Genomic DNA, 15,015 nt, shown 5'->3' on the forward strand with positions numbered 1-15,015 from the left:
AACGTAACGTATATTTGCCTATATTTAAATAAAGCTCCTGAGGAGGTTAGCCTGTGAGCTTAGCATCGGTTATATCAAAATGGAGAAAAAAACAAAGAATTGTACTGAAGGTTTTTCTGGATGGAAAATATGGTTTTGCTTTTCTCCCGACTTGCTTCGGCAAGGGTTTGATTGACAGGTGGTTCATCCAATCACCTGCAGATAGAGAGGCCACGCCCATTCCTGTGTCCCCCACAGGACCTTATTTAGGAAAAAATATTTAAGGTGATGTTTGTCAATTTAAAATATTATTTTACCCCTCATGAAAGTTTGTTTGTCATATCATTTAGTTTGTGTGAAACCCTTCAGTTAACTACATCTCCTGTCTCACACAACACCAAATTGGCTGTTAGCTTAGCCTGCTAGCTAGCTAGAGACGACACTTACTGCACTTTTGGGTGTGTAGTCTGTCTAATTATGTATTTTCACAGTCTTCAGATTGATATCGATCCCCTGAGCTTTTGGGGGGAAAAATGTGTAACTATTGCTTTGGCTTTGAAAAAAAGGGCCTGCTTGGTCTTTTTGTGTTAAGAAAATTGTTTTACTTTGTTTCACTCAATGCATGCTGGGAAAGGCTCCAGCCCCATGGAACCCTGAGCAAGATAAACAAAGTAGTAATACTACGTCTTCAAATTAAAAAATAAACGTAGACTGAGGTGACCCTTTCCCATGATTAAGTACGACTAACTTGGAGCGTGATGGGTTTTGATGCTGTCACATATGGGATCAGTTTACTCGTTACTATTCCTCTCATTATTTCCACATAAATGAGGCACATTGGGCGCCCAGGTAGCGTTTGGACTCATTTGTCCAGTTAGGGACCGCCGCCTCTCCTGCATGTTTGATTACTTTGGACAAGCCAGCAAGAGCAGCTCCGGTGCAAGCCAAGTCTGTGTCACACCGAAAAGTTCCCTTAATTGTTTTTAAATGCCACATCTGATTCCACTTACACAAAGGGTGAAAAGGAAAACAGTTTGACTTTGCGAACTCCTGAAGCCTGGGCACTGCCACTCCTTAATTGACAAAGAATTTGTGATTTCCCTATTTGTCCTGATTAAAGATTTACAATGCTGTGTGTCCACAGGAAGCATGACATCAGCCGGCCACGATTTAAGTAAAAAAAAAAAGGGAAATGGCTCAAAATTTTGGGAAATATGCTTGTTTGATTGAGTCCGATGAGAAGACCAATTTCAGTCTCGGTGCTTTGAGTTAGCCTAGCTTAGCATAAAGGCTGGAAGCAGGGGGGAAGTAACCTGACCCACCTCGTGGTTTGGTACACAGATCCATCTGAGAAGTCAGCATTGGAAACTATTAGGAAAGGGGCTGGCACTACCAAAAAATACATGCCAGGGGATTGGATGAACATCTGTCAATCTGTCAGGAGAAGAGCAAACATCTTCAGCAGCGTTACTTGCTCTTCTTTTAATTAATAAATATCCTCCCATTCTGATGATGATGCTGCTGCAGCGTCTAAGCTAACCTCTTTAGGATGGTAGGATGCTATTTGGTCCGGTCACTTTGTTGCCAGACTCAAACGCATGATTTGAAGCCTGACAAGGAGGATTTTCACATGATATGTGATCCGGCGATTCTCGCGTGAACTTGTGACATCGTGAGAATCCAAAAAGCTCACAAATTAACACATATCATATGTCAATACAGGAGCTCACGAATATAAATGTGCAACAGCTGGATCCACCACCACTGGCTGGACCAGCACATGTCAAGAAGATAAGGTTGCTGACCGCATTGCTAAAATAATTACGGGTATCAAGTAATAATTCGGTATGAATCAGCTTTTTCTGTCACTGAGGCATATTGCAGCAGCCTGGGCTTCTAAAACTTACATTCCCACACAACCTTATCCAGGACGGTGACGAGTCTGCTTACAGCAGAACATCAGAGCCACACTTAAAAAAGCCCAGCAGAGGATGTTCTTTCTAAGGCAGCTGAGGAAACATGGCCTACCACTTATGGCCATCTTCTACACAGCGGTCATTGAATCCATCCTCTGCACCTCCATCTCAGTCTGGTTTGGTACGGCCACAAAGAACGACACAAACAGACTCCAGCGCATCATCAGATCAGCGGAGAAGGTCATTGGCATCCCCCTGCCCTCCCTTCAGGACTTGTATCTTGCGAGAACCAAAAAGCGGGCTGGGAGGATTATCAGTGACCCCACTCACCCCGGGCACCACCTCTTTGAACTCCTCCCTTCTGGCAGACGCTACAGATCACTGTATGCCAATACTTCCAGACACAAACACAGCTTCTTCCCTTCTGCTATCAAGCTAATGAACAGCTAGTCCCCTTGCACTGTACACTGCTGCCCTTCCGCTACACATTCTGTACAGCCCATATTTATAGATGTATATATGCATAATTAATATACTATGTATATTTTGTACATAAGATTGTCTATCTTACCTATGTGGAAAATGTCTTTATTGTTGTGCGTATGTATGTGTATGTTTGTATGTACGTCTATTGTCTACTGTCTGAGAGAGTGTCCACTCTACCGGAGTCAAATTCCTTGTATGTGTGCATACTTGGCCAATAAAGCTGATTCTGATTCTGATTCTGAACCAAACTGCATTGTGAATTACGTCAGTTGATTTAGCTCTGGTCACAAATTAGTTTCAAATGAGTCTGTGAGAGAGGTGTTTGGGCTGGTGGATTAGACCCAGGAGATCGTTGTTCATGTCCTGGGTGAACCAAGTAATGTTGTTGGTTTTAGTTTTAATAGTTAATAGTTTTTTTTACTAAAACTGTCAGAAAGGGGTGTAACCATTAACCCAGCACAATAATATAAAACATAACATAAAAAATAGAAACATGAAAAAGTACTATTAGAATATCAAAAGCAAACAATATACAAGAGCGTGTTTAAAATATGTAGAGATGTGAAAATGAATTCTCATATTGTCGTTCTCAGAGGAGAACCTCCCAGTAATGACTGTTGTTTGATGGCTACAAGCCCTGACTGATGACTTCTGGTTATATGGGCTCCATATATCAGAATAATTGAGGACATGCTTGGGGCTTCAATCAGTCGGAGGCTTGTAGTGGTGTTGTAGTGCCTTCTAGTGGCGGCCTCTCGTTATGGTTAATGGATGGCTGAAGAGGAAGTGGATGTCAAGATGTTTCTCTGAAACCTTTCCTGCCTGGACCCACAGTGTTTTTAAAGACCTGTTTTATTGAGGTTCTGGTTATCTGGCAAGAATTACAAACACTTTTTTTTGTAGTTTTTAGTAAATTGTAAATATTTTCTGTATCAATCGCACGCTGCTTTTGTGATCAGTAGAATCATTAAGTTTTAATTAAAGCTTTCATAAACACAGGAAAGACATCATTTCTCATAGGAGTTGTTTAAGAAAGTCTTCCAAGAAAGACATGTTTCTTGGGTATTTGAATGACTCCATTGTTCCTCCTTCAAAGAGTTTGACAAGCTGGTCCAAACTTCCAGACCATTTTCCGGACAGAGCCCAAACACGGAGGCTTGGCATGGGGACAGGTCGAGAGTTCTCCATATGGGGGCCAGAAGTGAACACTGAAGTTATATTGAACCTCCAGTTTAACAACAGGCGTTCTGTAACAACCGTCTCTGGTTTAACCTTTTTGTGATTTACAAAGAGGCCGTCCTTTACTGTGAGAACAGCAGTTGCTAGATCCATGCATTTGTAACATCGGGACTGACTCATGGAGGTTTGACATTTGTGGTCTTACGTTTTAATCCATGAGATCTTCCTTTGGTTTCAAATTATGTTTTCTGTTAAAAGTTGGAATAAACTTCATTGTAAAAGTGACCAAGTATTTTATACAAATCACAATTGCCTAAAAAAAAACATGTTAATAGTAAAGCACTCAACTCTGAATTTCTAAAATACTTAAAAAAAAAAAAAAAACCTGCCATTCAAATCCAATCACCCTATTAAGTTATTCCGTTTGTGTCCATTCAGGAGTTTATTTGCTTACTGTAATGCTTTATTAAACAATCTCACGATGGAAGGAGGAACGCATCAAACTGCCTTCACACAATGAGCCAACCATACACCACAATATGAAAAACATTCAGACTGTGCCAGTGCAGTCTTTATTCATCAATCCAAAAAACAGGTTTTCCGAGTTCATGTCAGTCCAGTGATTAACTGATTGTAAACATGCTTTGCACGTCATGCAAATACACAAGGCTGAAACTAATTGGTTTGCGTGCTTTACAAGCATGCCACGACTCCTTCCACTCCCAGGCTGTGGTCGACTTTCACTTGTTGATCGAGACGAGTCTTTCAAAACTGGGAAGATTAAGACCAGTAAACCCAAAACACATGTACACCCATCCACACTGGAGAACACAATCAATACCTTTAGTGCAGAAATGAACCCATGGAAATGCAAGAACTGAAAGCACAAACTGCAAATGCCCAATAAGAGCTTTATTAAAACACCACGTTAAACATGTGAATGCAACAAAAGCAAATTTCAACAATACCTGCAGCACCGGAAAAACAAAAAACAGCCAAAACACAAAAAAATGAGCTTCTCTGAAGCCACTTTTAAAAAAATACCCCCAGGTGAGTAAATGCAAGCTCAACCATACAAATAACTCTAAAAAGGTGTACTAATCTAAGACATTTAACCACTTTGATGCAGACTTCATCACGACTTCCAGGTCACTTCAGGTTATACGGTCTTCTGCTGGCCCTTCTTTCCGATGAGAGACTTGTGGATGTGGGGGATCACGCCTGGGAAACAAAAGACAATGGATGAGTCATTAACAGCGTTACAGGCAAGTAAAACTTTTAAAAACTAACCATTTAAGTTAGTTTATAGTCAGAAAACAAAGAGGCAGCAACACAAACTAGATGGCTGATATATTTAGACATCTATGTATTGTATGCATTTTGTTTGGACTTTTAATTTGCCTAAAAAAAATGGGCAGAAACATAATCACATATACACTAATGCTGTGCATTATTCAGTTATTGTCATTTTAAAGTGCAATACGTGTTGATGCCACCAAGGAGTAGAAGTGTCCTTACCTCCTCCAGCAATAGTAGCCTTGATGAGTGAATCCAGCTCTTCATCGCCTCTGATGGCCAGCTGCAAGTGGCGTGGAGTTATACGCTTCACCTTAAGATCCTTTGATGCGTTTCCCGCCAACTCAAGGACCTGAAAAAGCAGCCCGACTTTAGATACCTACACGGGATAGAAAACGGCGCCCCTCGGAGCGCTAATGTAAAAGATAAACGGGACTAGCGTTACCTCGGCCGTTAGGTACTCGAGGATAGCCGCGCTGTAGACCGCTGCAGTGGCGCCCACTCTGCCGTGGCTGGTGGTTCTGGACTTGAGGTGTCTGTGGATACGACCCACAGGGAACTGCGGCGACAAGAAAGAGCGGACATTGGTGCCAGAGAAACAAAGGGTCCACTGGCCTGATTGTTAGGGACGACCAGCTGAGTGGCCGCCGCCTCCTCCTCTTGGTTGTTAGCTTGTTAGCACGGTCGAGGAAATGAATGGATTTCAGTGGACTCACCTGCAGTCCTGCTCTCTGCGAGCGCGAAATAGCCTTCGTCTTGGTCTTTCCGGAATCCTTTCCTGCCTTACCACCAGCCTGAAAAGCACAAAAATCGCAAAGTTATATCACTGGGGGAATGACATTAGCTGAAGGTGGACAACTTCCACCCCCTTTGGATTATTTACTCGTTATATGGCTCGCTTAGTCCAACCCTCAACGATAGCTAAGCTAGCATGCTAAGCTAGTACAACAGCTAGCGGCTAACTGGGTAACTGAAACCGAAATGCATTCGCGGCCAACATGTATTGCCAACAAACGCATGGCACACACAGTTTTCCGTTCTGCTGTGTCGCCGAGACGACATGGAATACTTACCATATTTAAAGTCCACAAGTTATGGCTGAAGCTGCAGCAAAATTGACTTTGTCGCTATCCAGAACCGACTGTTTGCTAGAACTACAACCCCCGCCTTCGATTGTCCCTACTATATAAGCGAGCTTTATCCGGGTAACTACAGGGAGAGCACTAGCCAATCATATATCGTCCTATGTTTCCTGCCTTGGCGTTTAGCCAATGAATGACAAAGGAGCTTTCTTTTCAGGAAACGTGGTACATTTCCGGTCAAAATAATGATGGGTAACGTAGTTCCGACATTTAGACACGATATTTCAGTTGCCCTTTTCGCAGTGAAAGAACAACTATTATAAAACTTTAAAACAACAAAACTATTTTCTTTAACAGATAATACATTCTTTATTTGATTAAGAACACAAATGAAATACACAGTATCTGAATATGACGCAACAACGTCAGATATTATGTAATTTCGTTCGCTTCTAAATTAGGCTAAATTGAAATGTTGAGTGAAAATATGGCATCCATCCATCCATTCACTCTCTACATGGTATAGCCTGAATGGAACAAGCAGGACACGTGTTTCTGACGAACTACTTCAATTATGTTCACGCTCTGGTTTATTATGTATTGTCCTGGTGTACTTTCTCGCTTAGGCCACACGAGGGCAGTGCATGCTCATCAATGTACGTGCAGTCTTTGATCTCAAGCCATCAACTCTGCCTCACTATAATAAAACGTTATGCCAAGTTTTAGATGGGGAACACACACATCCAAATGTGTAAAGTATGGCTGTGGTTTCCGAATATAAACTATCAACACAAATTAAGGGGGAACGTTTATGATTCATCAAAATGTTCTTCCACTCATCAAACTACAAAAGCGCAGCAGAAGGAACCAAATGTTCACCTGTGGTCTATTTATAGAGCTCAAGCTCTGACGTGAGAGTGAACTCATTATCTGGAAGTGTTTTCAGATGTGTGAATGTGGAGAGGCAAAACAGTGGAGCAATGTTTACGGGTTTGCTCAAAGTGTGTTATTAGAGCGAGTGTAAAGCAGAGAGCGTCCACTCAGTTTGGCATGCTTGGTAAAAGCATTGGCTTTCAGAAATAGTGCTTTGAATATTACTGTTAGTGTTGAAGCATTAAAACTGTAATGCCCCCCCTAGTCCTTTTTCTCACCCCCTGTGCTGATGTTGAACATTGCTTTTTTTATTACCTCCCAAGTCCCTCGAGGAGGTGCGAAGCTTTATCGTTGGAGTAACTCTATTTCAAATGAAAACACCTCCAGGATTGTATGATTATATTCTTCCTGTTATTATCGTCATCAATATAATGGACATCTATTTAGGATTATTATATTCTGAGCCGTTTTTATCTTTTATTTGAATGTGAGATTTTATTTGAGAACTCATGTTGTCAGACAGAGAGATTTCAGTCTCCTTTTCTCCTTTTCATCCACTTTTACTGCAGCGTTAATGTGTAGCAAGTTCCATTCAGGACTGTTAGTCAGGACTCGATAAGACTGTATGTGTGTGTGTGTGTGTGTGTGTGTGTGTGTGTGTGTGTGTGTGTGTGTGTGTGTGTGTGTGTGTGTGTGTGTGTGTGTGAGAGAGAGACAACATGCACAGCTGGTGGTGGGCTGGTCACGTCTAAACCTCATACCATTCATTCCCAGGCATACTCCCCTTTCAGCAGTCACTCCCTCACTCACTCTCTCCCCTGACCTCTACTACGCTCGCCCTCTCTCCTCCCAGTCTCTCCTTCCGCTGCCGTTGAGCTTTTAACGGCCTATTGCTTTCTTTCGGTCGCTCCCTCATCCTCCTGCGAGGTCGGAGACGGCCGAGAACTTTTCACGTAGTCCAGTCGGCTCCCTGGTTGAACTGGTGACGGTGAACCAGGAAGTGAAAGGAGCACACCTGATGCAGCAAGTCATTTCAAATCAGTTTGAATTGTAGCATGAATTGTACCGAAATACGGTATGAATTACACATACCGTATTTCTCTCAATTTAAAAGATAATTTTGCACTACAGGAAAGGCTCAGTTTTGTGTGAAACTGCTCAGAGAACATCTCTTTCTCTCTCTAAAACAGGAGCAGAATGGACATTCCCATTCAGAACAAAGCGGCAGGCATTTTTTTATGTATACCGTTGCCATTGTGACCGTTGCATCGTAAGTGACTGATGTTTTACAGTAACAGTGGAGTTACGGAGCATAGAGAGACTACATTAGTAACACGTGACAACGTAATGCTTCATCCACACATTCTTATCACTCTGGAACAACATTGCAACATTAAAGCAACGGACAGCTGGTCTCCCCCCGTGTTTGATGACACAACGCTGTGATTTGTGGGTAATTCCCTCAGGCAAAGTCTCATGGAAAGTGTGCATGAAGGGGCTCAAAATGTCTGTGAGAGATTCCTCCAGCACTCTGTGATTTGACAGCCAGGAGAGCCCCGAGCCACGGCGGCCGTTGCAGGAATGTGAGCTTCAGTGTGTGAGTTTGTATGTGTGGACATTGGGATTGGACCTCTGACTCCAGGTCAGAGGTCATGAGATATTGATCTTCTCATGTCACTCCCAGAAATAAAGTGAACTGATTATTTCTGACTATTTCTGAAAAAAAAATTCCCCTCGAAAATACAAAATCCATTTAAATAGTTGAACTGCTTGACACACGATGTCCCTGCTTCTGGTCACGTATCGGACCCCCGATCGGCTCCTGCTGCTGCATCCGTGTGTTGGACTGAGATTTAAGTTGAGCACAGAGAAACATCCCCTCAGTATGTTCTATTTGTCGTACATGGTTCATGAAAGAGAGGACCAGGAAGTGGCAGGAAACCAACAGTGTCTCTACAACCCACTGGGGGGAAAAACAAGAGGAAGAGAGGGAGAGCTCAGGGGAAGGAGGGATGGACAAAGAGCGTGAGAAACTGTGATGTCACTCAAGGAGAAAGAAAAACAGAAAAAAAAGAAGTTTGATGGGAAAAGACTCCAGAGTTGTTCAACAGGGGATGTGATTAGTGGGTCACTGAGACCTCGGGCCTTTGAACCAACATCGTTATCAGAGTGATAACCCACGACATAGTTCCCAAAAGCATGTGGGTCAATGAGGAGCATGAATATTCACACTCATTAGCAGGCTGTCGTTAATGTCGATGCCTCTTTTGTTCGTGTGGCGACGGTGATCAAGTGTTCCAGCTCTCCTCCTGACCTCCTGTGTGTTTGTAGTAAAACAACATGACACATGATTCATCATAGAGGAAAGCTAACAGTGTAGGCGGCCCCGCCCAGATGCATTCCCTGCTTTTTATAAAGTCTATCTGACTCTAAACAGGACTATACTTTACTAAATGACCATCCTGCTGGATTTGACTTGCAACTAGAGATTGAGACCATAAACTCATGTTTACAATGTTTACTGAGATAGTAAATCAAGTGAGAAGTCCATGCAATCAGACCTGTTTTTGCATCCAGAGGATTCGCCCCCTGTCTTATCCAAGTCCTTCAGATTTTGGGTGGAAGTGTGAAGGACATGTATCGCTGCTGTTTTTTATGGCAGCTGCTTGTTGATCGCTGGATCATCCCGCTGCTGCCGCTCTTGTTCTTCTCTTGCGTAGACCACATGTGGGATCAGCAGCATACCCAAAAAAAACAACAGTGACATACCAGTCAGAATCACCGCATGCCACTACAACAGGAGTGGCATACCGTCAGCCAGCGCTGCTGCCAGAAAGACCACGGCAAAGCACATCTACTCCAACCCCCACCCAGATCTGAGCCAGGGATGCACAGAAGAATGGGTCTAACAGACAGACTGTACCCATGTTTAATGTAATTGTCTAAAGTCTACACAGAGGGGCTTTTAAATCAGCGATCTTGTACCACTGGGACCCACAGGGACTTGTTTGAACCAAGCAGCTCCTTATTAATCAAAACCTGCAAACTCTTGTGCCTCAAAATGTCAAAAAAGTTCCTTCTGTGGAAAAGATGCCCGTGCCGTCACTTGTCCATTGGCGGTGGATGTTCGGACATCGTGGGTGTGAGAAAGCAACCTCTGGTTCAGAAAAGTGAAGCCAAAGCTTAAGTGCCTTAAACCTGCATTCTCTCTACTGGCCATCAGGGGGCGACTCCTCTGGTTGCAAAAAAGAAGTCTGATTGCATTGAAGCCAATGAGTCTGCTTCTCACATGATTTCTCACCAAACCAAACATTGTCAACAGTGTCTGTGTTTTCGTTTTAGAGCTTAAACCCTTTCACACATTGTGTTTTCAGTTCATGAAAGTACTTTTTTATTCACCGAAAAATGTCTTATTCAGCATTCGGTTGTAGCTCCACCTCTTATGTCACTTCTTGTTTCCAAAAACTAACAACCAGGGTTGTCTGAAAACCAAGAAGGCCAGAGTGTATGCACCGATGGAGTCGTTTATTATTCATATATGTTCATTCATAATGAATGTCATCACCAGTTAACCCAATATAAAGCATCTAATTTGCAGCAACCACATTGCTCCTCCGTCAACTTTATAGGTTCATAAGGTGAAAAAAAACAAACAAAGGAGAACTTAAAACAGCAGACCAAACAGTATCTCAACATCCCCATGGTGGGGGGAGGTGTTATGCTTAATTACAGTCTCAAAGAAATACAGTTAACCGGTGACTTTTAATGGATTTTCCAAGTGCATGCAGTGAAAGTTAACCCCCACACACCCAGCACACACCAGTCCTGGTCGCAGCTGGACGACTAGTCCGACAGGACTTTGACAGATGGTCCAATGGGATGCTGGAGAGGGAGGGAGGGAGGACATGAGAGCTAAGGATAAGGATGGATGCAGGGTTGGGGGGCAATGCTAATGGATGCAAACGTGTGTGTGTGTGTGTGTGTGTGTGTGTGTGTGTGTGTGTGTGTGTGTGTGTGTGTGTGTGTGTGTAGGAGGGGAGTCATCTGTTCCCGAAAGAATGGAGGAATAAGAATAAGGGCTATAAACCTCACGGGAGGCGAGGAGGGGGGTGGGAGGGTTATGTAGACCTGCTGACGCTGCATTTGCACTCATATGGCTGTTTGGACACGTGCATGTATTCAGAAACACATCGACACACCAGACATACACCAGTGTAGCAGTTTAATTCTGATCTTGTAGTTTGTACTACAACAATAGAGAATAAAGATTAACGACAATTGAGAAATTTGAAATTCATTCAAAAAGACAGGAGCCCTCATTCATGATACATGAGACATTAATTGGATCATCTGGCTGCTACCTAATTATGCACACTGCTTTGTGATTGGTTCATGTTTTAATTGTGTCTGTACTACTCTTATTCTGATTGGTGCGTGTTAGCATCACTATGGCATTGTTTCTCCTGGAAATTCGAGCTGGACAATATGTAATTACAGGCCACGCCCCCATGGGTGTCAGTCAAAAATACTCGCGTTGTGACCACGCCCACTCTCCCTCGCGCTGGCTACACCGGGCTGCACCCTTCCGAAACGTTTAAAGTGTGCAACGAAAATCTGTTTTGGTCGACTTCCGGTTGTTACCATAAAAATAAAACTCGAAATAAGCAACACAATGCTCTCAGGAGAAAGTAAGTAATCAAAAATGTTGATATTGTAGCCTATTCATTGCGTTAGCTTTTGAATTATGTTTTCTCCAAGTTTGAATCTATTTGAATTATTTCTGAAAACTAAAATACTGAAGTTTAACTAAACATTGTTGGATAATTAGTATCAGATTACATAGTTATTTCTAGTCAACTTCCTATGAAATGATTTGGAAATTACAGACTAGTTCCTATTTTACTTGCCAACACGATGGTCACTTTCCTGCGACCAGGAATATTCTTGTATTTGGTGGTGAGATTCTGAATCCTTGAGAAAAAAACACTGGTTCACTGACCCCAAACAATGTTTTGTATCAGGTAACGTGACATCATTGAGAGAGACTCTTCAAAACAATCCCCTCTTCTTAACTGCATGTTGTACCATTGTGTATTAACACGCTTCAAAGCTATGCAGCACTGACATGAAACACATGTAATAACTTTAAAAACGTGTCCACATTGGTAAACATTATTTGTAGTTATTGGTTAAAATGTTATATTCAGTTGTGTACACTGTTGCTGCAGTAACAGAACTATCATTGCTCTGCCTTAAAGTGTGCCATGTACAGAACTGTAGTCAATGTTATAAGGAATAATGTTATCAAAACTATGATTTTCGTCTTTGGAAGGAGCAAGTTTGGCGCTTTTATTTTGAAGGATGAGCAGTGTTTCCATAATCTTGTTGTGAAATCTGCCAGCTTGATGCAACTTCCGGAGAGATTGACAGCTTGTACCGCTCTAGTTGACTAGCGGACACGATAGCTCCCGTTGTGTGTGAGCGAGGCAGTCACAACTCGCGTCCCAAAAACAGATTTTTCTCGGATTTATTTTTGCACTTTTGAAGAAGTTTTACAGGAAGCGTGCTCGGCTGGGAGTTTATCACAATCCACGGGGCATGAAAGTGGAGCGGACGCCTCAAACAAAGTAAAAGCGGAGGTAGACCCGTACGTTTGATGGCTGCTGGGGATGGAGCCCAGCTGCCTGCCACAGTAGCGGCCAGCCGGAGCGTGGAGAAGGCGCTCGAGGAGGCTGCCGCGAGCGGGGCTCTCAACTTGTCCAACCGAAAGCTGAAGGAGTTCCCCCGCAGCGCCAGGAACTACGACTTGTCCGACATTACGCACGCAGGTTGGTTCGCTTTCCACTGTTTGACTTAACTTACACGGCGGCGCCAGCGAGCTAGCTGTTATTATGAGAACCGCCTTTTGTTTTATCGCCACCTGCTTCTTTCTTCTAACGGGGAAGGCACATCCTTCCGCAGCCCCGACACGTTTCACGAGTGTCCCTTCAGTAACTCCGCACTTTTACATGGCCATGAAGACTGTCACTACTGTAAACCTAGTAAATTATTAATTAAGACTTCTTTCAAACCACCAGGACTTACCTTATATTTCGGCAAATGGGTGCCTTTCAAACTGTTGTTAAATTAATAAAAAATGGCCATAACGGCTGTCTTTTTTTCTCACCAAATCGCAGCGCTAGCTCAATGTTGCAGTTAGCATGCAATGTGATATCTTTATTTAAAAAGCAAAAGTACCTGCTTGGTGGACCGGGGCTTATTTTAATGGGGAACTCTCTTTAAAATAATCCAAGTGAAGTGCCTGCTTTCTAAAAGAAGCTTGACGTTTTTTCTTAAAGTGGACTTAAAAGAAAAAGACGCGAGTTCCTCTTCCTCTTATAGGCGACTGAGGCGTTTCTACATAGGAGAATATTTTTGTGCTTAACGTTAGAGCTTAATTCACCTGCGTTGATCACAGCTTTACTCTTTTTTTTGTTTTTAACAGTGGTTTTGGTAGTTTTTGAGTTTATAGTCTCACAACATGGCAACCCTTCAGTAACCACCCACCTGGACTGTCCCTGAATGTGTCACTCACTTCACATCATTTAGCTAAATTGCCCAGGTGATTGTTAGGGTATTGATAACAACGACAGAGAGTAAAACTTAATAGTGAAGTAGGTGTGGCTGACACTGTGGATTAAAGGGAACTACCTTGGCCTCGCCTTGCTGAAAAGAGGATTACTCCATCCAGGTTGCTGCAATCAATCTGGCAACGCAGCACCCCCTATCCTCTGCCACTGCTTTCTGTGCTTTGCTAATTATGGCCATCTGCTCATAACAACCCAGGTCCAGGCCCTGTGGGATGAGAAGGCCTTGAGCACACATAAACACACACCCAGGCACCTGCCACTGGAGCAACCCAACCCTCATGACTATGGAGGTGATGAATACATCCCATAGCTACGCTAATGCCGTTACAGTAGGATGTGTTAATCCAAGCTCAGGTTAAACTATATAATAATCCAGCTCGGCAAGTCAGTACGAGAACAACTGTGGTTCTGAAAGTTAGATTTAAAGCCGCGCGTAAGGATTATAATTTACAGTTGATTTAGGTGTATTTCTCAGCCCCTCAACCCTGATGATGTCATAGTGATGTCATAAGGGTTCTCAATTTGGGCTTGGAGACTAAACAGAAAACGCACTTTCTGAAATTGGTGACATGGTGTTTGAGTACGTTTTTACAAATTTATCTTGCAAGGGGGTATAATGCTGCTGTCGATATGCATCATAGGAAGATGCAGCTTGATGTATTAGAGTTGGGTTGATTTCCAGTTTCTGTGTACAAGCTTTAACAGGTTTGATTAAATGCAAACCAACAGAACTGGCATTTGTCATTTTGACATGTTCTGGCAAATTAAAAAGTAACTTGCAACTGCAACCTGTGTATTCATAATAACAATCAAGTCTTCAAACGGGTGGTGACTTGACTTGGGACTTAGCTCTCTTGACTTAGGACTTGATTCAGGACTTGCCTGTCTTGACTTTGGACTTGATTCAGGACTTGCCTGTCTTGACTTAGGACTTGACTTGGGACATGTCAGTCTTGGCATTACTTGCCTGTCTTGACTTGGGAATTGCCTTAATGTCAAACCGGTTTGATTTTCAAGTCAGAACTCCATCATCCAGTTGGTGACCATAAGGGAGAGGTAAGAGTCCGGCATTGTTAAGAAGTAAGAGACTTTTGGCACAGGTGACGTTTGGATTTGTCAAACACAGGTGACGCTAATTAAGAGTTGATTAATAATGGCTGCCATCCATTCAGGTGTGCCATTGTTTGGGCCCTGCTGGTATTGTGTTGACTTGCTCACTGGACATTTATTGTATGTTGTTAGATCCACCCGTGATTTGTTTTCCAGGGCTGGGTAGACTCTTTCCACGGCAGACATTTTGACATCATAGCACATCATATGTGGATTTCCTGCTATGAACTATTATTCTTGAGGTGCTGTAATATTAAGAAACTGAACATGTTAAATGTAGTCCAAGTTGACATTGTTGTGCTTCATGATTCGGCACATCAACAGTGCAAAACCCAACAGCATTATCATATAATAACAACAATCACGTCAATCAATGTTTATTAAAGATGGCAGAAGTCACAAATTCCACAGAAATGTAATGAAAAAATGTGCTCATCTTGCCATTCAGCCTTTGCTTCGCCTCCA

At 42.7% G+C, this 15,015-nt stretch overlaps 2 protein-coding genes across 3 annotated transcripts in view; one reads left to right on the forward strand and one right to left on the reverse strand.

Annotated features, from left to right (window-relative positions):
• Window positions 1-4,438: 4,438 nt before the first annotated feature.
• Window positions 4,439-6,073, reverse strand: LOC311008954 (histone H2A.Z). Its single transcript, XM_084002915.1, has 5 exons — window positions 5,930-6,073; window positions 5,573-5,650; window positions 5,302-5,415; window positions 5,079-5,208; window positions 4,439-4,781 (listed from the first exon to the last, which is right to left on the reverse strand). Exons 1-5 carry the CDS (start codon window positions 5,930-5,932, stop codon window positions 4,720-4,722), a joined length of 387 nt encoding a protein of 128 aa, XP_083859041.1. The 5' UTR covers window positions 5,933-6,073; the 3' UTR covers window positions 4,439-4,719.
• A 6,181-nt stretch (window positions 6,074-12,254) lies between these two features.
• lrch4 (leucine-rich repeats and calponin homology (CH) domain containing 4) overlaps window positions 12,255-15,015 on the forward strand; it is a 46,189-nt gene continuing 43,428 nt past the window's right edge. Inside the window, exon 1 of one of the 2 annotated variants that reach the window (XM_084003751.1) lies at window positions 12,255-12,639. In XM_084003751.1, coding sequence (XP_083859877.1) covers window positions 12,468-12,639 — 172 coding nt within the window. In that variant the 5' untranslated portion in view covers window positions 12,255-12,467. The remainder of the gene's footprint in view (window positions 12,640-15,015) is intronic. The other variant, XM_084003752.1, reaches the window with a different exon arrangement.

This window comes from Eutrigla gurnardus, assembly GCF_963514095.1.
Source record: "Eutrigla gurnardus genome assembly, chromosome: 23".
Taxonomy (NCBI): domain Eukaryota; kingdom Metazoa; phylum Chordata; class Actinopteri; order Perciformes; family Triglidae; genus Eutrigla; species Eutrigla gurnardus.